Genomic DNA, 27,150 nt, shown 5'->3' with positions numbered 1-27,150 from the left:
AGTCTGAGCTGCAGGGAGCTGTGTACTGACTGCGAGGACTTTTCCCAAACACTTTCCGAAAAGGTGTTGTGAGAAGAGAAGGGGCGGAGTGGCGGATTAACATGTGAAATGAAGTTTTCATTGACTCCGGTGGGGGTAGAAGGCTGTTTTAATGGCACTTTGTCCCCCTATTTTCTCTTCTTGGGCTCTTTAGAGATATTGTTTTGCTAAGACAGGCTTTCTTCCCTCTTCTTTCCAGTCTGAGGGCCGCCTCTATGGGAGCCAACATAAATATTTCTCCTCCAGGAATGTGGGTTAATTAAAAGGAAGCGAATGAGTGGAAGCATCCAATCCAGCCCTACAATAGGCGAGCGCCCCGGCCTGCCCTCCCTCCCACCACCACCGGCGCTACCAGCGTGCCAAGGACGACCCCTTCTCTCTCTGCGCTGACCTGCTCCTAAGGCCAAGGGAGGGTGGGATTCTTTTAAAGAAAAGAAAGCCTTGCTTATGTGTAGGCTCAGCAGCCAGGGGCAGGAAGGAGACTGTTTTGCTCACCCTACCCAGAGTTCTCCTCACTTCTCAGGACCTCCCTCTCCTTCTGTCCTCAGACTGAGACAGATGGGCTCCTTGAGAGCACACAAGAGGAGAGAAGGGGTCTGGGTTTCTGGGCCACCATTTTTCTCAACGTCAACTTAAATGCGTGTGTGTGTGTGTGTGTGTGTGTGTGTGTGTGTGTGTGTGTGTGTGTGTTTTAAAGTTTGACTAGCTGACCCTAGGGACGTCTAGTCTTCCCTCCCAGTCAGCAGCTCTGGAGTTGTCCGCGTGGCCTCAGTGATTTAGTGCAGGACAGGAAGCCATGAACTGAGGGATGCTTGCATGTTGTCAGCTGTCTCCACTCCGGCGTTTATTGCTCGAACAAAGGCATGAAGGCGTAGTACATGGGTAGGGGAGCATGTTCGCTATAGAAGTGGGATGAACTGGATGTCACTCGTACCCATTTGGCAAACAAAGTAATCTGGGGATGAAATGACAGCCTGAGGCATTTGGAGTCCAACTTTAAAGTTCTGAGCATGGAAACACAATGCCTCCACCTTTATGCTGAGGGCCCTGGGAAATGCAGCTTACCGTCCCAATGCGGAACCTTTATGGTTTTCATTGCATTGCTGGGTTTTCTTCTGTACACTATAAGTGTGCAAATGTCGGGTGAGACCCGGGATTGACAGCCACGGCTGCAAGATTAGGAAAGGGGGAGCTGGGGAGACTCAGAAGGCACAGGCAAGAGACCCTAAAGGGAAGGGAAGTTTGTCCCGGGCTGAAGAAGAGAAACACTCCTTCCTTCAAAGTTTCAATAGGACCAGAAGATGCACAGAGGTCTGACCAGGCTGCGGCAGAGGCATTGCATTCTTCCGGGGTGGCCCCTGGCTGGGGCTTTGGCATTGTGAGCTCAGCTCTGTACTTTCAGCAGAAGAGGAATAAAGTATAGAATTTGACTGGCCTTGCTCCAGAAATGCTGTGGATACCCACACCCAGGACTAGCCTAGAGCAAAGAGCAGCTATGGGGAAGATCTGGGCTCTTCTGTTCTCTGGATCCCCATGTCATAAACAAGTCCCTGCTGGACTGCCCCTCTCCAAGAAAGAGACCTCAGACTCTTGGAAGCAGCGAGCTGTGGGCTCCCAAGTGAGTGCATTAGTGGAAGGTTTATGGGGGTGATTTACTAATCCCTGGCAGATTAACCTCAGTCAAATCAAGCTAGCTACTTAGGCCATCAAGGAAGGCTACAGGGAGATGGTATTCTGCCAGAGTGGGAGGGAGGAGAAAGCTTAGAGGTTAAGTTTCCGCTGTGCTTTTCTGTCAGCATCTCAGCATCAGTGAGTTCAGGACCTGGGAGAAGGGACAGATATCAGGCTGCAATAAATTAAAAAGGTTAAGGTTCTGAACATCCTATTAGTAACAGTTTCAGAGTGTGGGCTTGGGGTAGGGGAGGTTTACGTATTCAGGAAAGCATCCAATGTTCTGAATCCTGCCTATTTGAGAACCAGGTGTTAGAGCCTGGTTTCTCCTTCCTATGCCCTGTCTTTAGAGGTACAGATGCAAGAATCGACTTGATTTGCCTGTCTCAGCTCAGGGGATCAAAGCTCCTGTGGAGAAGGAGACAAAGTTCGACACCACTATAAGCAAAAAATGATTGCCAACCTGTCCACTGCGGACCACTACCACTCCTAGACCCCTTGGGTGTGTCTGGAGTATCTTTGGTGTTTAGGAAGGTCACTGCTCAGCTGAAGTCTGTCAGTGACACGATGTCACAGAGGAGTAATATTTGGTGTGCAAGTTTGGCTCTGAGGTTCCCTCTTACCCCATATTCAAAGGCTTACTTCTTCCTTTTTTTTACCTTTCTGTTCTTGTTTAGTTGATGTTTTGGTTTTGTTTGGTGTTTTTTCCCCAGGGCAAGTGGGAAATATGAAGACAAAGTGTTAGATTCTTGAATAGTCAACAGCAGGGAGTCTAGGCCTAGAAGTTCTAGCTCACCCCGAGGGAGGAGCATCCGTGACAGACAAGAGAAGGCCCATATCTTTTCCCTGGACCCTGCATATCTGAGATGGGGGCTCTTCTTCTAGCCCTGATAAGCTAGGTCCAGCATTATGACTACTGGAGTCTAAAGTAGGGTAGGGTGGGGTGAGGAGACTCGTCTGTTTTCGTCCTTTTCTCAGGAAAAACTTGCAGAATTTTATAACAGTTTTGAGACCTACGAATGGGTTACAAAGACCATGCGAATGAATCCGGAAAGTGTCACTCGGTAGGGAGACTGTGGCCTCCCCCTGTCAGTATCTCTGGGCTGGGGAGTTTGAGTCCCCCATTCTGGGTTCTCTATTTCCGGGGTCTCTAAACCAAGCTCGGGATGAACAGGGATGGAGGCAGGAGGGATAGATACCCTTAGGGGTTCTTCCCAGGTTTGTGCGCAGCGCCTCTCGGCGGCCGCTCCGCACGGCTGCAGAAGTACTTGGTGACCCGCCGGCGACACTGCTCGCAGCGTACTGCGCAGCACCAGTGAAACTTGCAGTTGCAGCTGGACACTGTCTCGGCGCGGCGCTCCTCCACCGCCAACCCGCAGTCCCCGCACAGCCGGCGGCAGCTGCGGCGCTCCCAGCGGCCCAGGGCGCGCCCGCGCCGCAGACACTCTCGGCCCTCGGTGCCCAGCAGCCCCAGGGTCTTGTTCTCCAGGCAGTAGTCCGGGGAGTCCTCCAGATGCACCAGCTCGCGTGTAGAGATGGAACGGAAGGTGTCGGCGATGGCGCCGCGGCCAGCCGCGCTGTTGCCCGCACCCTGCAGCAGGTCCACCTTGAGCGCTGCGTGATACTTCTCCTTCAGATGCGCGCCTACCTCCCGGAACTCTGGCAACTGCAACCAGCAGGTCTGTGTGGTGCAACTGCCCGACACGCCGTGGCACTTACACGTGCGTTTCATGGTGCCCTTGACCGCCTGGGGGAGAGAGCAGCACGTAAGTGGCCCTGGGCTGGCGGAGTTGCAAGGCGCCTAGCTAGTGTGTGGCCAGAGAATTGAGTAAAGCCTGTGGAAGAACTGAAACGTTGGAGCTGGTGGTGGATGGAGCCAGCTGCCTAGTGCTAGTGGGTTGCAGGACTCACCTTGCGGCCAGCCTCGTTGTTGTGCAGATTCATGGCTGCCCGGGCATCCTGTCCTGTCTCTAGGGCGTCCACAAACTGCTTGGAAATTGCCTCTCCGAAGCCCACGTTGTCACTGCAGCCTCCCCAGAGCCAGCCTTGGCCTCCTGAAAAGGCGGGAGCAGGAAAAGTCATTGAGCCCAAAATTTCCTGAGCTCACATTTCTAATTGGATGATGTGGGGTTGAGGGGTGGGGAAGGGTTATAGTTGGGTGAGCTGTTTCTGGATTGGTTTCAATCTTGTTTTTTGCCACCTTGTCTGCCCTCTTTCAGTCTGAGCCAATCCCTTGCTCAGGCCTTCATGACATAACTAGTTGTCACATGGATTCCGCCCTTGTGCTCCTCTTGGAGACTGCACGTGTCTGGCAGGTGGGCGTTTGAAGTCTGGAAGGGGACAGAGTTCACCTTTGAGAGAGGACGAGGAACCTAACTGAAGTAATGTGGAGCACCCGAACGAAGTCAGAGATCGAGTGACAGGGCACAGAGTATGGGCAAGGTGGTGGAAAAGCATGGGGTGGGGGTCAACAGAGTATAAAGCAACGGGAAAGGAAGTCCCCTGGGAGGAACAGATGATCAAGTCTGCACACAGTTCCATTAACAGGGCAGCGTTGTCACGGTAGTGTGTGGGCCGGACCTGGCTCACTCTCCTTCAGCACTATTCCCCTCACAGAAGACATTTTTATTCCTCCAAGTTCCCACAATGCTTTTCGTTGTGCAAATGAATTTCCCAGCCTGACTGTGCCCCTCGGTCCCCCCCCCCCCATTTCTACTCACCCAGCTGTCCATTTCGGGAGTCATCACAGCCACAGTTGTCAAAGTCTCCAAGGCTGCAGTTTCTAGTCAGGGTGTACATAACTCCAGCAGAACTGATAGCATGCACAAACGCCGTCTCCCGGTTAGCTGGGGGAGCCAAAGTCCCTCAAGAGTTAGAAGAGGTGGCAGTCCCTTAGTGCCTCCCTCACACCCCTCCCTGCTCTCCCTACTCCTCCTGTGTCTTGCAGCATTCCCTCTTCTAGGATCTCTCCCATCCCTCGTCTCAGCCCCATCCTCCTTCCCTCCCGTCTTTTCAAGCCACACACTGAAATCTAGAAATCCAGCAGTCGGCTTCAAAAGCTCCTCAAATGGGCAGCTTTCTAAACTGTTGTTCATCTTTTCTGTGGAAAGTTTCTCCCAGCTCAACACCTCTCTCTAAGCCTGCCAAAGGAGCGAGCTAGCAGGATGAGGATTTATGACCCTGACCTATATCTTACTTAGATCCTGACAAAGCCTTTAGCCAACTGGGCAGCCAAAGACAGCACAGGACTGGAGATGAGGCTGTGTATTGAACAGGGGCCTGGTGAGATGGCTCAGCGGTTAAGAGCACTAGACTGTTTTTCCCGAGGTCCTGAGTTCAAATCCCAGCAACCACATGGTGGCTCACACCATCTGTAATGAGATCTGATGCCCTCTTCTGGTGTGTCTGAAGACAGCTACAGTGTACGCATATACATAAAATAAATGAATTTTAAAAAAAGGTGTATTGAACAGGGAGGGAAGGAGGACAGAAGGGGAGGGAGGGAAAGAAAGAAAGTATAGACAGGAACCAAGGGACAGAGAAGAGGGGATCTCAGGAGAGTGATGTCCCGAGGAGAAACTGGGTGAACGTTGAGGATACAGAAGAGGAGGGAACCCAAGCTATGGCCAGGGCTCCTGGAGCTGAGGCCAAGGCTTTCCTTACCACTCCGAAGTCCACCATGGCTGGACAGCTGTAAGGCTCTCTCAGGGCAATTCCAGCGGTCCCAAGCAAACTGGTATTTACATTCTTCAATCCCGCTCTGGGCGCCAGCTGCCACACTGCTGGAGTAGACCAGGTAAGCCTACAGGAATATGAGCTCAAAAATTTAGCCTCCGCTTAGGAGACATTTGCCTCACACTGGCCAAGCAGCTCTCTTACTGTCTACTCCCCCAGCCCTGTAATACCAACTGAGAATGCAGTCCAAGTATGCCATCACACTTAACAGTGCCTATTTCCTTGTGGATAGGACCTATGCTGTAGGTCAGGGAACTGAGGTGGAAAGAGAAGTGCTTTGCCCAGGGCCTCGCATTAGCAGAAGGCAACCGGAGGAGCTGCATCTGGTTTCTGTCAAACTTCATACCTCCCCAGTCTTCAATCATTATACCAAACCGTCTCTCCAAAATGAGTCACCATCACAGAATTCTTGAAATTTCAGGTGGTTGTTGTACCCCACCGCTAGCTAAGGATTGGTATCTGGGAATACCTTTTGTGTAGAGGCCCTGTCATTCCCAAATATTAGAGGGAATACTGCACAGAGAAGGGTGCACTTGTCAAAGCTGGTGACATTCCTGGCTCGGGAGATTTCAGACATAGATTCAGTAACAACACAGCCAAATCCTCATCTGGGCTCTGACCATTTGCTTCAGGCAAGTCCCCGTCTATGCTATACACTACAGCATAATGGAAGTCGTAGATACAACAAAACCCAACCTGTGTTACCTTCAGCCCACAGAGTAAGACCTGCGACATCCAGGTCAATTAACGATACTTCCCTTACCTTTGGTCCAGTCATCAGGAAATTGTTCACTGACCTAGAAGGAAACAAAAGCATTGCAGTGGAAAGACGCCAGTTTGTTTCCGCTCCCAAGAGCCACAGAGATTATTTCCACAATATCATGAAGGCGAAGAAAAAGCAATTCGTTTTCCTAAGAAACGGCAGTTTTCATGAGGCTGATAAAGAAAACCTGCCCAGGACCAGCAAGACGGCTCAGCGCATAAATGTGTCAAGCCTGACGACCTGAATTCAATCCCCAGAACCCACATGGTAGAAGAGAACCAGCTCCTGCAGTGGTCCTCTGAGCCCACTCATATGCTGTAGCACATGCCCTGACTCCAACACATGGGTGTACCCCCAAATAAATACATTTTAAAATAATTAAAAATTTAAAAGATAACCCGTTTAGTTTTTTTAAAGGCTATGAGTAAAAAAGATTAAAAAAATTATTTTAAGTGTATGAGTGTTTGCCTGTCTATGGTGTGCACACCACTTACCTGAGAAGCCCCGAAGAGAAGTCAGACCACTAGAACTGGAGTTGAGTTATGGAGTTCTTAGCTCCTGTGTGGGTGCAGGGAACTCTACCCATGCCCTCTGAAAGAGCAACCAGTGCTCTTACCCACCAAACCATCTCTCCGGCCCCATTTCTTTGGAATTTTAAAGTCAGTTATAATTTACGACACCATAAAAACTTAAAGCTTTCAGTACCATGAAAAATGGAAACGCTTTATTATTGTTTTGCCGCAAGCTGGGGGCAGAGCTAACATTAACTCTTGGTCCAGACACTATTGGGCTTTTCATGCGCAGCTCTTTAAAATCATTTCCTCCCCAGACATTACTATCTCTGCTTTGTCCATGGGAGACAGCAAACGACATGGTGAGGCTCGCCCAGCTGACAACCGAGGAGGTAGGATCTGACCCCACGCTTCTCTGTCTCCACGGGAGTGTAGGCAGATGCCTGTCTAATGGAAGAGGTAAACCGTGGAAGATATGTCCAGGGTTTCGGTAACTGAATCCCAACTAAAGCCAAATCTGAAAAGTAGCTTGGTCTCTGCTTCTGACAAACTAAATGGAGACCTGCTGTATGGTCCAGTGGCTTCATTCTTCTATCTTTATACCAGAGAAATGAAGACTCTTCAACTTAGGAATTTGAACGTGTGTGACCTTCTGAGTGTGGAAAGTTTAAACTATTGGCTTTGCTGGGCTTGAAGGTGCTCACTTGTAATCCTGGCACTTGTGAGGTGGCAACGGGAGGGTCAGGAGTTCAAGGCCAGACTGGGCCACAGAGCTAGTTGCAAACCAGTCTGGACTACTTGAGACGATCTCCAACCAACAAACTATACTTTGCTTATCACATACAAGGCCACTGAGTTCAAGCCTTAACACCGTAACAATAAGAATCTTTACAGTAACAACAAAAATCACCATGTATAAAAAACAACCATACCAAACTGGCACATGCACACCATGGAATAGCTACCGCTCAGTAGTAATAAACACAAATACTTGGATAAATCTCAAGGCAGTTCGATTGAAGTCTATCTCAGGCGGCAGCAATGGCTCATTATCCGTGTGAATGGGAAGATGGATGTGGTTGCTAAGAGTCATGATCCTTAGTGATGGTAGGGTTAACTGCCTTAACTATGGTGGTGGTTACACAGGGGTAGAGGCATGGCAAGTCTGCATCAGCGTCTCTCCCTCTCTCATGCACATGCGCGCACACACACACACACACACAAACACACACAAACACACACACAAACACACACAAACACACACAAATACACACACACAAACACACACACAAACACACACACAAACACACACAAACACTCACACAAACACACACACAAACACACACACACAAACACACACACAAACACACACACAAACACACACACAAACACACACACACGAATATTTGAGGTTGGAGGTGCAGTAAACTGGTGTCTGAATGAGCTCTTAGGTTACTATACAAGAATTATAAGAGGGAAACATTGTAGAACATTGGGGGAAAGAACGCAGAAGCTTCCTGACTGTTTCTTTGCAACTTTTGCAAATCTATAGTTAAATAAAAATTTAAAGTTAAATACATCTATGATCTGAAATCTTGGAGACTCAGAAAATGAGTTCAAGGTAGACATAATAGTCGAAGTATTTTTATCTATTAGCTTCCCAACAGAGGAAAATAACATGGGAGCTCATGGATTTACCCTGAAAGGTGGGCGTCCCCTTGCAAGTCTGAAGGCTGGGAAGGTAGTGAGCTAAAGAGATAAGGAGAGTCTTTCTCTTGTTGGTGGCCAAAAGGACTTGGTGGACTCTCCACATGAGACACAACATCCAACATGTGGGTGATTTTGAGAAACAGTATTAGCAGATTGGAATGCTTCCATATGAAAAGATGGAGATTTTGAAAGAGGAAAACAGACAGACAGACAGACAGACAAACCACAGAACTTACAGAATCCAGCAAAAGGAAAGCCTGCCTATTGGAACTTGGCAAACAGAGTCAGCTCAACTAAAACCAGCGCTCTACTGAGGGTGCTGTACCTAAGAACTCACAAAGCAATTCAAGACGATTTGAATGCGTTCACAATTGTCAAAGCCATGCTTGGTTCAGGTGATAAGTTTCTGATCCTTAAAACCTGGTGCCAGAGACAACAGAAAAGGCAAGGCGCTTACTCGGACTCAACAGAGCAATCTTTCCATTTGGAATAACTCGAAAGCTAGACGGCACCAGACCAGACCAGATTGAATGATTACCATTTTACAGAGCAGACATTACTGGGAGAGAAGACAGTGAAGCAGCATATGATGACAGTAAGCAGAGCTTTGCCAAGGCTGAGTCTGGGTCAAGACTCTCTCCATGAAAGAGTCTAAGGTAGGACAACGGGGGAGCGAGTGACAGAGGACCTGGAGGATTTCCCTTCTTAGAGAACCTATAATATGGGGAGATTGCATGACATGCACATCAATTGAGCCAGTTAAAGTGACAGGTTTAACTGAACAGCTGTCATGGGACAAGACTGTGGATCTTATTGGACATTCCCATGATTATGCTGTTATTTGTAGTGGTCCACATGACTGCTTTACTTGTATGTAAAATATCCAACTGTGTCCTTGGGGCAAGCACCAAACCAGGAAAGTCTAGTTTTGACTGATGAGACAGTGATGTAATGACCTTTGAGTCTGTAGAAATAAAGACTGCAGATGACACCGGGAGGGCTCTGAGATGGAGAGAATGGGGAGAGAGCATTTTAGTGTTGCTATGGGCTGGGTGCCATCTAGCGACAGCCACAGGATTGAAGAGAAGACACTGCTTCTAGCATATGTGGAAGATGCAATGTCTGCTTTATAAATGGCGCCTTTTCTACGGGCGGGGCATGATGCATTCTCTCAGATGGGGGCACACTTTCCCATTCCCACAGGGATATACGTTTGCTGCTGCCACTGCCCAGACTGAGTACCAGCCAAAGGGTTTTACACCTTCCTGGACCTTCCCAACTACTCCCAGACCTTTCTGTTCAATCTCCAGACTCGCACCTTCAACTGCATTCTTGATCTGGTAGGCTTCCGGCTTAACTTGCCTCAAAATGAACCCTCGCTCTGTTGCTACCTCAACCTACTCCGTCTGCGTTCTCTCCACCTCAGAGCAGGGCAGTCCCTCCTCGCTCAGATAAAAGACCCCACAGATCATCTTGGATTTCCTCCTCGTATCCTGTATCCTCAAATCTCTTGAGTGCATGTAGCTCATAATGTAGGCAGTCTCAACATCTCCTCTAATTGTACTCTGGCTCGAACCATCGCCAACTCGTGTCTGAATTACTGGGAAAGTCCCTTAATTACTTGGCTATGGTGGTACACACTGATATTCCCAGCCCTGGTGAGGGTGAGTCTGAAGGATTTTGAGTTTAAGTTTATATGAAAGACCCCTTAAGTTTAGCAACAACAGAACAACTCAGCTTAAAAACAGACAAAGGACTTGAACACACATTTTCCCAAAGAAGATGTGTGTTGGGAGTTGGTTCTAAGGCTTTGTCTTAATTCAGCTCCCAAAGCTGTGCTTCTAGACCCGAGGGTCCCTGCCCCCAGCTGGTTTTGACTGATAATAAAATGGCTGGGCTGGGAGACAGAGGTGGGACTTTTAGATTGTGGGTGCAAGGGTAGGGGAGAGAGGGGAGGAAGAGGAGGATTGCCATGATTTGGAGGGAGAGGGATGGGATTTAGAAGCTTCAGAAGAAAATCATCCAGCAATGTAGGTGGAAAGAGAAAATGGCCCTATGGGGGGAGCGGGGGCTGCCCAGAAGGTAACAGGACAGCAAAGATAGAACATAAATATAGAAGGTATTAAGCCAGGAATATCTGAGGGATATGTGTACTAGCAGTAGGGAGGTTTAGAAATGCACAGTCATAGGGTTGGGGATTTAGCTCAGTGGTAGAGCGCTTGCTAGGCAAGGCCCTGGGTTCGGTCCCCAGTTCCGGAAAAAAAAAAATGCACAGTCATTGAGCTAGTCAAGGTAAATTAGCTGGTGTGTGTGTGTGTGTGTGTGTGTGTGTGTGTGAGTGTGTAGTGTGTGTGAGTGTGTAGTGTGTGTGAGTGTGTAGATGTGTGTGTATGTGTGAGTGTGTATGTGTGAGTGTGTGTGTGTATATGTGTGTGTGTGAGTGTATGTGTGCGTGAGTGTGTGTGAGTGTGTGTGTATGTGTGTATGAGTGTGAGTGTATGTGTTCATGAGTGTGTGTGTGTGAGTGTGTGTGTATGTGTGTATGTATGGTGTGTAGATTTGTGTGGATGTGTGAGTGTAAGTCTGTATGAGTGTGTGTATATGTGTGTGAGTGTATGTGTGCATGAGTGTGTGTGTGAGTGTGTGTGTATGTGTGTATGTGTGAGTGTGTATGTGTGTATGAGTGTGTGTATGAGTGTGTGTGTATGTGTGTGAGTGTGTGTGAGTGTGTGTGTGAGTGTGTGCATGTGTGTGTGAGTGTGTGTATGTGTGTGTGAGTGTGTGTATGTGTATGTGAGTGTGTGTATGTGTGTGAGTGTGTGTACGTGTATGTGAGTGTGTGTATGTGTGTGTGACTGTGTGTATATATGTGTGAGTGTGTGTATGCATGAGTGTGTGGTGTGTGTGTGAATGTGTGTATATGTGTGTGAGTGTGTGTGTGTTGTCCTTCACAAATCCAGAGGGCTCCTAGGTGGGTGCAGCACTGGCAAGACCCTCTGGAGCCAAAGCAGTTTAACTAATTCACCACTACAGATGTGCAAATGGCCAATGAACACACAGAAAGATTCTCAGCATCCTTAGTCATCTAAGAACATGAATCAGGAGAATGCATGGCCCCTAGGGAAGCTAGGCTGAAATAAGAAGACAATGTGGTAGCCCACACTCAGGAGGCAGATGCTCATGACCTCTCTGAGTTCGGGGCAGCCTGCAGTACATAGTGAGTTCCAGGCAGCCAGGGCTGCAGAAAGTGACTCTGTCTCGAAAATGAATGGGTGAATGAATGAATGAGTGAGTGAGTGAAATACTGATTAAAACCGGGAAGCAGCCAGAATCCTCATATGCTGCCAGTTAGAGTATTTAAAAAAAAAAGTGCATGCACTTTTGAAAATTGTTTAGCAATTTCTCCGCAGGTTAAATATGACACAGCAGATCTCCTAGTCAGACATATATGCAACAAAACATATACACTTTGCTCACACAGCATTGATTAGAATACCCCAAACTAAAACCGCCCAAATGTCTAGCAGCTATATCCACGGTAGAATGTTAGCTGACCGTAGAAGTAAATGAAGTACTGAGCATGCTCCGACCCAGATAAACTCTCTAAGTGAAAGAACCCAGACACAAAAGGCCAACTATATAGCTTCTTCCTCTTGATTTTTACAAGATGTGCCACAAAGGGCCTTTGTTTTATTTTATGTTTTTAATATTTCACCTTTTTATGTGCATCAGTGTTTGCCTGTATGAATGTCTGTGAGGGCGCCCGATCCCCTGGAATTGGAACTACGGACAGTTGTGTGCTGTCGTGTGGGTGCTGGGAATTGAACCTGGTGAAAGAGAAGCCGGTGTTGTTAACCACTGAGCCATCTCTCCAGCCCCTAGAAAAGACTGGTCTGTAGGAACTGAAGTTAGATTGCCAGTTATCAGGGGAACAGGGGTGAACACTGGGGTATGACTGCTAACGAAGAGGGAGTTTCTTTCAGGATTGATAAAAATCAGAAATGAATCATGTTGAGGGTTGCACAGGTATGCGGAATTACTCCTCTGTGGGGGAATTTTATGGTGTGGATTCTATTTCAAAAAAGCCACCATTTAGAAGTCTTTCTTATTTTTGGGTAAATATCTAACTCAAAAGCCATGCCCAGCACTTCTTTTAAACATTTTGTGTACTTATTTTATGTCTGTCCACGTGTGTGTGCCTGGGTAACTTTTGTGCACCACGTGCATGCAGGAGCCCGGGAAAGGCAGAAGACACACGATGCCCTGGAATTAGGGTTACAGGTAGGTGTGAGCTGCTGTATTGGTGCCAGAGATCAAAGGTGAGTCCTCTGTGAGAGTAGTAAACTCTCTGAGCCATCTCTCCAGCCTCTGTGGCCAGCATTCCCCCGAAGCCTCACTGCAAGTGTTTTTGAGGAGTTAGGGTGGGTATTGAACCCACAAAACTAGTTACTAATTTTAATGACCCAGAGCAACTTCTGTGCCACAGACTGTACCCCAGGCCTTGCCTGCCTTTTCTCTTTTCTAAGATAGGATCTCACTTTGTAGTCCAGGCTGGCCCTCCTTTCTAGAAGCTTCCATACCCACTGGTTCTGGGAACTACCAGACCCTCCTCATAACTGATACTGTTCACACCGGCTCTGGTGTAGACAAAGTAGAAATGAACAAGTGGTTGTATGGGAGAAGATATGGAGCTCTACGGAAACTACACTTCTTGCTCGAGCTTTCTCTATAAACACAAAACTGCTAAAAAATTGTTGTGTTGATTTTTAAAGGTAAGGACAAGTATCTTTTATCCTTCCTGGAGCTTAATGTTCCCGTGTGAGTTTGTATACTGGCATTTCTGCAGGAGGGTATTAAGGAGGTTTGCTCCTTTGCTCTGCAGTTTAGCCAAGCGGTGCCTCAGTCACCTCAGAGCCCCCGCAAAGGGCAGTCCTTTCAAAGATGGCTGTTCTTACGGGGGTAGGGGGAATCCCGAATATGGTGTGATTGGAGCGTGTGGTGATGGCTGTTTCCTTCCTGGGACAGCAGGGGCTTCCTCAGCATGAGCAATGCCCAGTCAGCCTTGGCACGTAGCCTATTAACTCATCTGCACTTGTCCTCACCCAACCCAGGCACCCAAAGACCACCTGACTAGAGAAGACTCTACCTTGACAGTATCCACTGACTTCAAAGTTCACCCATGGATTCCTGGGTCTCCCAGATTTGCATGATAATTCCTCAAGAGATTCTAGCTCTGTCAGTGCCTGGTGCCTGAGGTGGCTTTGGTGACAGCATCTTCCCAGATAGCCCCACTGTTTCACTGCACCTGAGGGCAGGAGGGCATGAGCAAACACTGCTCTTCACCAACTCCCATAGGCTGCTGGGAGGCTGAAGTGCCTGGCTGAGGACTGTCTGCTCTGCTCCCATTCTCGGCTTCTCTCTCTCCTAGTACCTCATATCATGGCCGACTCATGCCCTCTTCCTCTTAGCACAACAAAATGTTTGCAGAGGCCAAGGCGCGTCCCTCTTCTGGTCTCCACTCACTGCCTCTGCATCTAAAAGTCTTTTAATACAGTGGCTACTCAATTATGTCCCCGGACATGTCTGCACTCCGGTAACCATTCTTGGGGTGAACCTTGAACCCGAAATTTGCTTTTTCATTGTTCTTATGCCCACCTACCGCCACCTTGTTTCTATAAGTTAATTTGCAGCAAGAATTAGGGAGGGCAGGCAGCTCTCCCTACCCTGTTCTCCACAGTTCTCACAGAGTCACTGTGCTAACACAGGCTTCCAAGCCCAGCTCCTTAGCCTGGTCCGGTCTTCTCATTCTTGACTGCACTGCCTTCCGCTATAGAGCCCCTGTCACAGCCTCTGAAGAAGAGGCTCTCCTCCATGTCTTCACTGCGCTCCTCAAGTTAATTATCTATCATTTAAGGTCCATCTGGGATCCTGGCTGTGCCTCTCACCTGAGGCTGGGTGGGTGGTCTTCACAGCAGAGACCTGCCAAGTTTACCCTCTTTCCATTGCTTCTCTGCTCAGGGACCTTCTTGCCTGGAGCAATCTCAGAGACTAGACAGTAGCCAGGTCTAGCCACATGGTTCATGAGGCTTTTATCTACAGCACCACACTTGAAACTTGGCTCACCCACTGGACTTTCCAGTCCACAATCAGCCTGTTCCCAGTGGGAAGTTTTTCTCAAGGAGGTGGAATTGCAGGGGAAGACTCTGGAGCAATTCAAATACAAATACCTCTGCTGCTCTGTCAGTGCCTCAAAGTCTCTAAAGTAGTTTTTCCTAAGAATGTATGTTTCCTTCCCCGATATTATCACTCTCATGCACGCGCGCGCGCATGCACACGGGCACACACACACACACACACACACACACACACACACACACTGAAAGTCCTTCTCTACCTGATGCTTTTTCAATATCTCAGGAGTTAAGAGATAACTGCAAACTTCTGTCTCTGTGGATCAGAGCTTCTCCTGGGCAGGGGTTAAGCCACTATCCCCTCACCCCTTTGAGGATGATGTCTTCACACTTGGCAGAGTATACAAAGCGGTGTGTGTAACAGCATCATTTTGTGGTCAGCAGGTTCTCAGCCATGGTCTGAATACTGCCTCACTGTGGGACTGATGGACCTGGACCGGAAGTGTTCGAGTAGAAGCTCTGGTGGCATTCTTCTCTTAGGGCCTTGCAACTGGGCTAATTCCAGGTGTCTGCTCCCTCTCCCCTTCCTGTCCATGCTCCTACCCATGCGGCCACTCCGGGCCACTCCGTCTGGTTCAGTGAGCTCCCCACAGGTGCTTCTGGGAGAGGCTGCTATGCTGAACTGCTTTTTAGTCTGATGGTTGAAGCAGCTTAGACCAGACCTCCATTGCTCTGTCCGATAATGCTGCCTCACTTTGGTCCTGTCCTTCCACTGTCCTTAGGCACCCTCCCTTCCATTTCCTCCTAAGTCTTTGACTCCACTCCCACCATCTTCAATTTCGACTCTTAACAGCCACAAACATCTGAAGGTCATGAGGTTCCCATTGGTCTCTCTTGGTTCAGACTTTGGGGTTCTATTAAAGCAGGCCAGGGGAAGGGAGCACGATGGTGTCCATCACAGCTCTCACTCAGACACAGAGGTGTTTAAGAGAAGATGGTCAGAGACTCCACAGTAGAACGTCGCCCTGGGCTCCAGCCCGAGGGCCTCATTTGCAACTTTTTCATGGAGTTCACAGGTTGCCTGAGAAGGCTCTGGGGAACTGATTGCTTTTGGGATTCTCCTTATGATTCTGTGTTCCCCGACAGCTCACACAATTACAGAGTCTCACTGATAACTGTGAAACTGGACCAAAAGTTCCAGAAGTTTCTTTCCCTGACAATTCCTGGGGATATTTAATCCAGGAGCCCCAAGCTGCACAAGGAGCTAAAAAAAAAAAAGTAAAAGGTTTCCACAGATCAATTGGGTGACTAATTCTTATGCACTGTAAGCTATATAAATCCTGGAAATTGATCCCATTATAGTCAGGAGAAGGGAGTAGGAAAGGAGAAGGCACACACATCTGAACTCTTAGAGGGGAGAAAGTATGTAGAATTTCAAAGGTCAATTTCCTCTTACTTTCAAATGTGGCGGGAAGAAATTTTTTAAAAATCGTAAGAGGGCTGGGGATGTAACTCCATGGTGGAGCACTTGCCTAGTGTGCAAGCCCTAGGCTCCACCCCCTCCACTGGGCAGCGGAGGCAGGGGGAGGAGGCAGAGGTAAGGGAGAGCTAATAGGGACAAGGTCTTGTTCAGGGGTAAAGGACACTGGCCTGGATTCAGAGCAGCAAGTGTGGACTCCAGGGAGCAGTGAAATGCCGGAAGAGATGAGAGAAAGGAGACGGAACTGTGGCAGATACCGTGGACAGAGGAAGGGCTTGTTATAGCTGTTGTTGTTGTTGTGTAATTTTGTTGTTTTCAAGATGGGTCTGAAGGCAGAACTGGGGAGCTCACAGCTTTGGGTCCTGTTCTCATAGCCATTTCAGGGCTTAAAATGCTCTTAAAATACACTTCAGCCCTGTAATTAAGTCTAAAAATATTTTTAATGAATATGCAAATACTGTATATGATACCGGAACATATTTGTATAGGAATGTTAGTCCTACAAACCAGTTGGCTAAAACAAAATGCCAAGCAGGCGTGTCCATTTTAAAGTTCATCCTTACGGTAAAGATCCCTAAAGCGCCAGCTCAGTTCAAATCCAGGCTTTGCCAAATAATTCTTGGCAGAGGCCAGCGATCAGCTTTGGGACAGCATCAAGCCATGAAGCTCAGCCAAGCAGGCTCAGGAGGATTTCTTCCCACCTCCCCGGAGGAAGTCACCAGTTTGCAAAGGAGTTCTTTTCCCTGCCAAGGGACATGCTGTTAGTCCAGGAGACCTTACAAAGCCAGGGCTGTCCTCTCTCCTTTCCACCCTTCTTTGTGCATTGCTGCAAGCTCTGCTGAGAGGGCCAAGCTGCAGGAAAGCCCTCAGCACTTGGAGGAGGGAAGGAACCCAGCAGCAGCCTTCACCCTGGCCTCTAAGGGAAAGTCACCAAAGGGTAGTCCAGGCCACTGTCCCTGTGAAGCCTAGCATTTATGCCAGCTCCGTTTCCAGTTGCTGTGCAGGCATTTGATGTTTTCTGATTTGGTCACCTAGGTCTCTGTGGACTAGACTTAAAATGATTCCTGTCCATTGCATAGATGGACACAAGCCCACCGCTTTCCAAAGCCAGAAGTCCCGTGTAACCGTAGGAATTACTCCCCACCCCCTAAACCAGCAGCTGAGCCGTTCAAGGTAGCAGAACCAATAGGCACCTGAGGACCACTTTCACTAACTAATGGGACTAAATTCAAGTGGATAGTGAAACACACACACACACACACACACACACACACACACACACCCTGCCCAGTCTGCCCCAACCACTCAAAGTGCAAACAAACACAAGCCTGTATCTGAATGACATCCCTGGCTTTGTTAATGACTGTACTGGGTCGTCCTCCCCCCAAGGACAACCATAACTGTATACGGTTCCCCAAGATTCATTCTTCCTGTGGTCTCTCGATCTCTCAGATGTAAGCCCTTTCTTCTCCCGTTTTGAACTGTTTTGGAAGATTCAGTGTGAGAAACATATGTAGCAGGAAATGCTATAGAAAGTGTAGGTAAAACAGCATGGACAGGAGTGGACCCTGGTTGAATCTGAGTTATAGGGGTTTCTTCATATCTGCTCACTCTGCTATTATGGAGGAGAAGGGGGAGAGGAGGAAGAGGAGGGTGAGGGGGAGAGGAGGAGGAGTGGGAGGAGGAGGGGGAGGGAGAGGGGGAGGAGGAAGAGGAGGAAGAGGAAGAGGAGGAGGAGGAGGGGGAGGAGGAGGAGGGGGAGGAGGAGGAGGAGGAAAAGTCCATTATTATAAACTTACAGTTAGGCAGAGCTCCCCTGACTGCTAACAACTATGGAGTCTGAGCTCTGCAAACACCCCGATGAAGCTCAGTTAATTCCTGACAGGACAGTGCAAACAGCCTGCTGTTGTCATGAATTAGCAGGGTAAGAAACTCAGGGTCTGACAGGGAACCAGGGAGTCTGAGTGTGAAGAAGAGGGGGAGGAGGAGATGTAGAAGAAGCAGAAAAAGCAGAAGGAGGAGGAGAAGGAGAGGAGGAGGAGGAGGACGAGGAGGAGGAGGAGGATGGGGAGGAGGAGAGGAGGAGGAGGAAGAAGAGGAGGAGGGGGAGGAGGAGGAAGAGGAGGAGGAGGAGGGGGAAGAGAAGACTGGGATTTAGTACAGCAGAAGGTGGTCAAGAGACTGAATGGAGGGAAAATTCTTCCTTCTGTGGAATGGTTTAAGTCTGGCCCAGAGAAGGTAAGAATGTCATCCCAGAGTGTGGCAGAAAGACTAATGACTGCCATTTTTATGGAGTCCTGTTGGGGCTGAAGATGGGGACACTAGAAACACAAACTGTTCAAAACAGTGAGTGGGGAGTGGTTAGATAGTGGTCCCCCTGGCTTTTGCTCAGTAAGAAAAATCTGCTTTCAGGAAAAAGAAGGGTATATCCTAAAAAATATTGCCTGGGTCTCACCTTCTAAGCTATATGAATTCTCCATTTTCTGATGAGACTAGGAAAGGGTCATTAAAGCCCAAGAAAAGGGACTTTATTAATCACCCTAAGAGAAAACTCACTAACTGACAGAGAGTGGAATCGAACCAGCTGTCCATCCAGAGGAAAGAAACAACAGTCTCCTCCCATGGAAGAGAGCAGACTTGGATGAAAGGCCTTTGTTTCTGCTCCTTTTTAAGGTCCTCCTTATACACAAAGACACACACACACACACACACACACACACACACACACACACACACTCATTACAAGGAAAATAATAGTCCTGTCTTTTCTTAGGACCTCATGAGCTTTGCCAAGGTTATTCTAATAGTAATATCACTGTTGTCACTCATAGTAGGAGAGATAAAGGTAGTAAAAGAAGACATCCAGTGTGGAGGAGATTAGGGGTAAGTGGAAGCTGGTCTTTGCTGGTCCTGTCTCTAGCCAGGTTCCCTGCCATTCGCCTACTCAGCTAAGGCCACCTCTGGCTGCTCCAGCATCCCAGCGGGTTTTGAACCATGTATATATTGACGGGCCAGGGAAGCTACTAGTGAGGGCAGGTTTCAGGTTAACACTGTTTTCTAGATTCCAAAGCAGCTCCCCATACCTCACTTCTTTCTGTGACTTGAGAGATCTCCAAGCTCTCTGAGGAAGGGCACAGCTTGCTGACGTGACCAGCTAGGCCTAACTTTGACTGAACTTCCTCTTTTCAGGTCTGGTAGTGGGAAAACTCACCGTGATTAACACATAATACAACTAGGAGAACATTAAGAGTTCAACAATTTTAAATGTTTGAATTTTTTAGTTCTTATTTTTGTTTTCAGACAGGGTCTCTTTATGTAGTCCTGGCTGTCCTAGAACTCATATAGAGCAGACTGGGCTCACGCTCACAGATCCACCGGCTTCTGACTCCTGAGGCCTGGGATTTGAGGCATGGGCCATCACACCTAGCATGAATTTTTACTTTCTATAACACCCATTTAAAAATGGTGACATGTATTTAAAGACCAATAAAATCAGTTACATACATACAGTGTTTGGTGAGACTATCCATGTAAAGATTCTCTGACAATAGCTGACTGCCCTGTGCCCGACTTCAGTGGTGGAATCGCCACCAAGCACAAGGGGACTCTGGGTTTAATCACTAAAAGCAAAACTCCAAATTGGTTCATTTCCTAGTCAGGGCTCCAGGACTCCAGCATCAGATCCAATATCCATTAAAACGTTACTGTAAAAACCCAAATATTGAGACCCAAGGGGTAATGTGTTTGTTTGTCTTACGACCCAATAATTTCATATAAACTCTTGCCCTGTTCAGAATAGAAACGGACTCTGTGTGTGTATATATGCGGGCCTTGGAGGACCAGGCAAAGGAAGAGGGGAGGTGGGGGGAAGGGACCGGAGCACACCCACTGCTATTATGGGACATTCGCTTGGAGTGAAATAGGACAAACCGTTAAGAAAGTATGTTCTGCCTGTTTCTCTCTGATGAGAAGGTGTATCAGGACCAGGTCGTCTTGCCCCACCACGGCTGCATCATCTTTCTCCTTGGCATTACCCCTGTCTCATATCCCTATTCTCCAGTTTTAAGGAGCCATAAAGATTAGGAAAAAGCAAAAGAAACCATTTCTCAAGTTACTGAGGAGTAACGCCCCTCAGGATCGTTCTGCCACTGAAAGATGGTGGCAAGTCCTGGTTTTAAAAAACTCCTCTTCTCCTGCTTCCTCAGTAAAGCTGCTTGTGGGTAGGTGAAAGTCACTAAAGTCACTATTATCTGTTTTCAAGCCAAGGAATGTTTGTTGCCGGACTCCCTCAGACAGTAATTTCAAGCGGCCCTACAATTGAACAGCCAAGCAGAAATTGTGCTTCTCTGTTTGTTAAATGCTTTTGAGGTCTTACATAAAAGGTTGATAATGAAGTATTAAGAGAAACGTGTCAAAGGCTGTGGTTGGTCAAATTTCTCTGCCCGGGACAATGAAGATGACGACCTTATACAAAACCCACAATGGAATAATCAACATTTAACGTTAAATTTTTAAAAAATCACTTTTGGACGTTACCCAAAAGCAGAATCGTGGCGGAGTGTAAGTTTGAATTCTAATCAAGACTTTTAAGGAGAAGCAATTAAAGTCTGAGTGCGGAATGCTGGAGCATTGGGCATTTCCCCCCGCTCCAAACCAGACCAGGCAAAGAGACGGTCTTAAGTCCCGTGTTTAAATTAGGACGAACTTTCACATTTCTTTTCTCTTGTTTTCTTTTTGAATCCAGACTCTTGAATTTGGACAGACAAGCAGTGTGTCTGTGTCAGTGTCAGAATGAAGTGCACATGACCCCCTTCAGCGGGGAGGGAGACACACAGTAAAGGTATTTTTTAATGGAACAATTCTTCGCATTGCCCTGGTGACTAGGGAGAGGCATCTCGTGTTTCTCTTTTGCTGATATTGAATCAGCTGGTGAGCAGGAGAGATACCAGTAGAAACGTCCTGCAATAGCCTCCCAGACCTTTTGTCGTTTTGTTCTCGGGAGATGGCTTTTTTTTTTTCTCTCACTCTCTTCTCCTCTTTTCATGTTGAAATATTCAATTAAAGGGCCAATTAAAACCGACCAATTACTTGGTGGATTTGCTCATAATCAGGAATGTTGCGAACCCGTTATGTTTGGTTTCGAGCAGTTGTGCTAAGTTGGCGGACGTTGAAATCAGCAATTTAATAGTGATCGTTAGGTTCATTTACGACAAGAATAGTCTCAATTAGCACAGGAAGCAGGTTCCTGCAAAGCCACTTCTATTCTGGTTTCCTGGATAGGCTGTGAAGCAGGTGGGTTTGTATCTGGAGTAGAGAAGTAAAAACTGAAGGTGGGGTGTGTGGGGGGGTGTGGATTGACATAGCCTCAGAATTGAGGAGAAGCCCCGAATGCCCAGCGACATTCACTCCTCAGGTCTGGCCTTATATCATTATATTCTCAATTATTAACACTTGCACATGCAGATGCTTCCGTGGCTCCAAGAACAAGGGCACTATCACCTAGCGTTTGTCCTAGAGTTGGCCAGTCGCCTTTGCACGTTATCTGATTTATCAGAGAAATCGCGATAGGAATTTCTGCACATTGAACAACTTAAATGTTTGTAGAGAGGCACCGGCCGGAATGTTTGCTTGCAAACCTGATTGTTTAACCCAATGCCAATAGCTACAATGCACTTAGAGGGTCTAGGGGATGCTAATATGGGTCATTTCTTAGAGAATCCTGATGAAAAGTCAGAGAGTGTAGAATCAGGTTCTGCCCATCCTGTCTCCAGCAGCGTGAGCACAGGGAGCAGGGGGCTTGTCCTGAAACATCTCTCCGGCCACAGTAGGGTCAGGAGTTAATGCTCCAGGCTACTTGTCTCTTTCTCCCCAGAACACTTTGAAATTTGTGGTACAATCATTTATAAAAAATTTACAAAGTCCCTCACTCTTAAGTCCATTTTTTTTTTATTGGCAAGAATCCTAGAGATTTGCTGAGGCCAGCCGCACACTTAGGGACAGCCCTACTGAACAGAATGTCTTTTCCCAAGACAGAGCCCAAGGCCTCCTTGCTTTCTCCAGCATATCCCACACACAAGCAGGTTACTTACCAGGCGTGACTGCGGTGAAGGACACAGGTGACTAGAAGAACGCACACAGGCTTCATGAGAAACATGGTCTTCTGAGAAACGCAGGGCGGACATCTGAGAAACTGAGAGATGGGAAGCATTCTCCTCAGAGGCAGAGGGATGGCTACCTTGGTGTGTAAGCGATCCCAAACAGAGTTAAGGGGTGGTGAAATGGAGCTACCTTACATCCAAAGAAGAGATTATCTACTTAATTAAAGTTTTTCCCTCTAAGTCCTTCAGCCAATCAGAACTCAAGTGCCAGCCAAAGATTGAGCTGATCAAAAGAACACTCCAGGGTCCTCCCGGACCGACAAACGCAGAAGGGGACGAGGAGAATGGGGACAAAGGAGGGAGGGGGAGAAAGAGACATAGCAAATCCCCTCCACAGATTCACCGCGTGGAGTGGCCCCTCTCTTGCTTTTCTCTGCCCACCACCCCACAACCGACCCCCTTCCCAAGCACATGCACACACAGACACATCCACACAGGGAGAGACTGGTCCCCAAGAGGGATTTAGAGGAGGTCGTGCTTTCCTGATTAGTCTTTGTAGCACTTTGAGACTGGATTTGCATTTGGGATAGCTAGTTTCCTCTTGTCCTGGGGAGCCACAGGCCCTCTGATCTAGGGGTTGCTGGCTCTGTAGCTTTGTATGCTGGAAAGAAAGTTTGGGAACTTTGGGATGTCAGTGTTGGGAGAGCTCCTTTACTGAGTACCTGCTACATTTTCAGCCCAGTACTGCACACTGTGAAAATTACATATGCATGTGCACACACATACACGTGCACACACACACACACATACACATGCATACACACACACACATACACATGCATACACACACCCAAACATACACATGATTTCGACCTAAAATATATTTATGCATAGTCCCGAGATAATAAAAGGCTGTGTGAGTGAAGAAGTTCACAGCCACAGATGGCTTGTAAATCACACGCGAAAGTGTTTTTGAAGAACATAAAACATGCGTTTCAAGTAAGAGGAGAGATTGCGACAAATATGTGGAAGTGACCCCAGAGTTCCCAGCTTCTTAACTCAGGTGCTGGTGCCAGGCTCATCTGGCTCAACTGCTCTGCTCTGGGTGCTCTCCTGGGGCCAAGAGGGTTCCTCTGGCTCACACTGCTCTGAGTGCTCCCCTGGCTCACACTGCTCTGAGTGCTCCCCTGGCTCACACTCCTCTGAGTGCTCTCCTGGGGCCAGGTGTGTTCCTCTGGCTCACACTGCTCTGAGTGCTCCCCTGGGGCCAGGGGTGTTCCTCTGGCTCACACTGCTCTGAGTGCTCCCCTGGGGCCAGGGGTGTTCCTCTGGCTCACACTGCTCTGAGTGCTCCCCTGGCTCACACTGCTCTGAGTGCTCTCCTGGGGCCAGGGGGTTTCCTCTGGCTCACACTGCTCTGAGTGCTCTCCTGGGGCCAGGGGGTTTCCTCTGGCTCACACTACTCTGAGTGCTCTCCTGGGGCCAGGGGGTTTCCTCTGGCTCACACTCCTCTGAGTGCTCCCCTGGGGCCAGGGGGTTTCCTCTGGCTCACACTGCTCTGAGTGCTCCCCTGGCTCACACTGCTCTGAGTGCTCTCCTGGGGCCAGGGGGTTTCCTCTGGCTCACACTGCTCTGAGTGCTCTCCTGGGGCCAGGGGGTTTCCTCTGGCTCACACTGCTCTGAGTGCTCTCCTGGGGCCAGGGGGTTTCCTCTGGCTCACACTGCTCTGAGTGCTCTCCTGGGGCCAGGGGGTTTCCTCTGGCTCACACTGCTCTGAGTGCTCTCCTGGGGCCAGGGGTGTTCCTCTGGCTCACACTGCTCTGAGTGCTCCCCTGGCTCACACTGCTCTGAGTGCTCCCCTGGCTCACACTGCTCTGAGTGCTCCCCTGGCTCACACTGCTCTGAGTGCTCTCCTGGGGCCAGGGGGGTTCCTCTGGCTCACACTGCTCTGAGTGCTCCCCTGGGGCAAGGAGTGTTCCTCTGGCTCACACTGCTCTGAGTGCTCCCCTGGCTCACACTGCTCTGAGTGCTCCCCTGGGACCAGGGGGTTTCCTCTGGCTCACACTGCTCTGAGTGCTCTTCTGGGGAGGAAGAGCCAACCTCAGTGTTAGTGTGATGCTCCTCAGAGGGCTCTCTGTCTGAGTGATCCTGCCACTCTGGCTCCCCAGACCCTACGCTCCTCTTTTATTCCTATTCCTCTTGCCTCTGAGCTCTCTGACCACATCGATCCTGGCAAACCTAAGAGTTGTTGAGCTGAATTGTTATCTCTGTTCCTCGGGCCACGTGATTTGGAGGTCCCGTCCTGGATATTCTGTAAATTTCTTGACCCCTTGGAGGCTTCCAGCCAGGTCTTCACTTGACATCGCAGTGAGCTCAGGCACCTTAACAACTTTGGCTCTGTTTGTCTGTCCCTGTTCAAGAAGGCAGCCATACTGGGGGGTTAATGTCTGCCTCTCTTCTCTGTTGGCTGATTTTTTTAATCTAAATGGCTAAATTTACAAGTAATACTAGATTGTTTTCCTTCCTCAGCCCTTTCCTTTCCCTTTCCCTTTCCCTTCCCTATCCCCATCCCCTTCCTTCCTTCCTTCTTTTTTTCTTTCTTTCTTTCTTTCTTTCTTTCTTTCTTTCTTTCTTTCTTTCTTTCTTTCCTTCCTTCCTTCCTTCCTTCTTTCCTCCTCCTCCTCCCCCTCCTCCCCATCCTCCTCCTCCTCCCCCTCCTCCTCCCCATCCCCCTCCTCCTCCCCCTCCTCCTCCCCATCCCCCTCCTCCTCCCCCTCCTCCCCCCCCTTTTCCCCCTCCCCCTCCTCCTCCCCATCCTCCTCCCCATCCTCCCCCTCCCCATCCTCCCTCTCCCCATCCTCCCCCTCCCCATCCTCCCCCTCCCCCTCCTCCTCCCCATCCTCCTCCCCCTCCCCATTCTCCCCCTCCCCATCCTCCTCCCCCTCCTCCTCCCCCTCCTCCTCTTCCCCCTCCTCCTCCCCCCATCCTCCTCCTCCTCCCCCTTCTCCTCCCCATCCTCCTCCTCCCCCTCCCCCTCTTCCTCCTCCTTCTTGAGATAGTGTCTCCCACTGTAGTTCAGGCTATCCTTGAATTCACAGAACCCTCCTACCTCAGCCCCCTCAGCACTAGGATACAGGTCCAAGCCAGCATAGCACATAAATAATCTTATTTTGCTGACTGTTTGAGGTCAGCGTCCATGTGTCCTTGTGTTTTAAGGCTGGGACATTGAATGCACAGATACCGTCATGTGTAAGCAATCTTATTTTGCTGAATATTTGGCTCGTTTTCATTTAATAAAGGACTTGGTGACTTTTAAACTCATTTCAGTTTAAGGTGTTGCTTCCTCAATCAGTTTGTCGTAGGAGAATACAAGATGCCAATCTATGTACGTGTACTATGTTGCTAATTTGGCCTTGTACTCTTTTTAAAGGTTTTATCTTTTCATTTTTTATATATGATGAGTACACTGTAGCTGTCTTCAGACACACCAGAAGAGGGCATCTGATCCCATTACAGATGGTTGTGAGCCACCATGTGGTTGCTGGGAATTGAACTTAGGACCTCTGGAAGAGCAGTGAGTGCTCTTAACCACTGAGCTATTCAGTCCTTCTTAAAAGGGGGAACAAAAATATTCATAGGAGGAGATATGGAAACAAAGTTTGGAGCAGAGACTGAAGGAATGGCCATTCAGAGCCTGCCCTACCTGGGGATCCAGCCCAAATAAATATAGTCACCAAAAACTAGACAATATTGATGAAGCCAAGAAGTGCATGTTGACAGGAGCCTGATAGAGCCGTTTCCTGAGAGGCTTGGCCAGAGTGTGACAAATACAGAAGCGAATGCTAGCAGCAAACCATTGAACTGAAAATGGGGTCCCCGTTGGAGGAATTAGAGAAAGGATTGAAGGAGCTGAAGGGGTTTGCAACCCCATAAGAGCAACAATACGAGCCAACCAGAACGCCCAGAGACTAAACCACTACCCAAAGAGTACACATGGACAGACTCATAGCTCCAGCTGCATATGTAGCAGAGGATGGCCTTTTTGGGAACCAATGGGAGGAGCAGCCCTTGGTCCTGCCAAGGTTGGACCCCACCAGTGTAGGGGAATGTCAGGGCGGGGAGGTAGGAAGGGGGGCAGGTTGGGGAGGAGGAACACACTTATAGAAGTAGGGGAGGGGGATGGGATGAAGGCTTATGGACGGGAAACCAGGAAAGGGAATAACATTTAAAATGTAAATAAAAAAATCCAATAAAAATAAATAAATTCTTTTAAAAAAAGATGCTAATCTATTGAGATAGGGTTCCTACCTCAGTGGATTAGATATGATAGATTATCAATAAAGGTCTGAGAACCACTGCACTTTCGTTCCGACTTTATAACCCCATACATTTCCTCTCATCATTTCCTGGTCCTGGACCTGGAGATTCTCCTTGCTGCTTCAAGGCAGACTTCATACCACAGTGAAGTACAACCATTTGTATAATTCATCGGTGGTGACCCCACTTGATTGTTTTCACTATTACAGAGATTAGATATCCTCTTTGAGGTTGCTGCATTTTGTTTTTTGTTTTGTTTTGTCTTGAGACAGGTTTTCCCTGTGTAGCCCTGACTGTCCTGGAGCTCTATAGACCAAGCTGGCCTCAAACTCCCGGAGATCCGCCTGTCTCTGCCTCCCAGGTGCTGGGATTAAAGGCGTGGCCACCACGCCTGGCTCAGAACATAGATGTTCTTTAATCTCCTGCGATATACAGAAGTCGATGCATTAAGATAGTTTACCATCCATTTTTTTTTACTTAGGCATTGTAATTACTGTGTAGTTGCCTAGAGTGGGCTTCATTCAGACATCCCCTAACATGTATAATGGGTGCTGTATCAGATTCTTTTCCTAGTGCCCTATGACCAGCTTTCTCAATCTTTGTCTATTTTAGTTTACTTTCCTTAGATATTTTCTTCAAAGTAGTTTAGACTTTAAAATATGACAAGGTAGACAGCAAAAAAAAAAAAAAAAAT

General features: G+C 48.3%; 1 protein-coding gene across 2 annotated transcripts; it reads right to left on the bottom strand.

Annotated features, from left to right (window-relative positions):
• Positions 1-131: 131 nt before the first annotated feature.
• On the bottom strand, positions 132-22,326 carry Wnt8b (Wnt family member 8B). 2 transcript variants are annotated; one of them, XM_087550398.1, is made up of 7 exons: positions 22,131-22,324; positions 6,209-6,242; positions 5,374-5,512; positions 4,431-4,556; positions 3,622-3,764; positions 2,910-3,457; positions 132-1,861 (listed from the first exon to the last, which is right to left on the bottom strand). In XM_087550398.1, exons 1-6 carry the CDS (start codon positions 22,247-22,249, stop codon positions 2,912-2,914), a joined length of 1,107 nt encoding a protein of 368 aa, XP_087406524.1. In that variant the 5' UTR covers positions 22,250-22,324; the 3' UTR covers positions 132-1,861; positions 2,910-2,911.
• Between the last annotated feature and the right edge of the window lie 4,824 nt (positions 22,327-27,150).

This window comes from Rattus norvegicus, chromosome 1, assembly GCF_021556685.1.
Source record: "Rattus norvegicus strain SHRSP/BbbUtx chromosome 1, alternate assembly SHRSP_T2T, whole genome shotgun sequence".
NCBI classification, from domain to species: domain Eukaryota; kingdom Metazoa; phylum Chordata; class Mammalia; order Rodentia; family Muridae; genus Rattus; species Rattus norvegicus.
Note: the sequence above shows the minus strand (reverse complement) of the source record. Positions and strands in the feature narration are given on the sequence as shown.

What these genes read in the sequence shown, in the direction of transcription:
- Wnt8b (XM_087550398.1), bottom strand. Translation starts at nt 22,249, where the DNA reads ATGCTTCCCATCTCTCAGTTTCTCAGATGTCCGCCCTGCGTTTCTCAG. An exon ending in CTTCACCGCAGTCACGCCTG is followed by an intron (nt 6,243 to 22,130) that starts GTAAGTAACCTG and finishes GTTTCCTTCTAG; the next exon opens with GTCAGTGAACAATTTCCTGA. An exon ending in CCATGGTGGACTTCGGAGTG is followed by an intron (nt 4,557 to 5,373) that starts GTAAGGAAAGCC and finishes TGGCTCCCCCAG; the next exon opens with CTAACCGGGAGACGGCGTTT.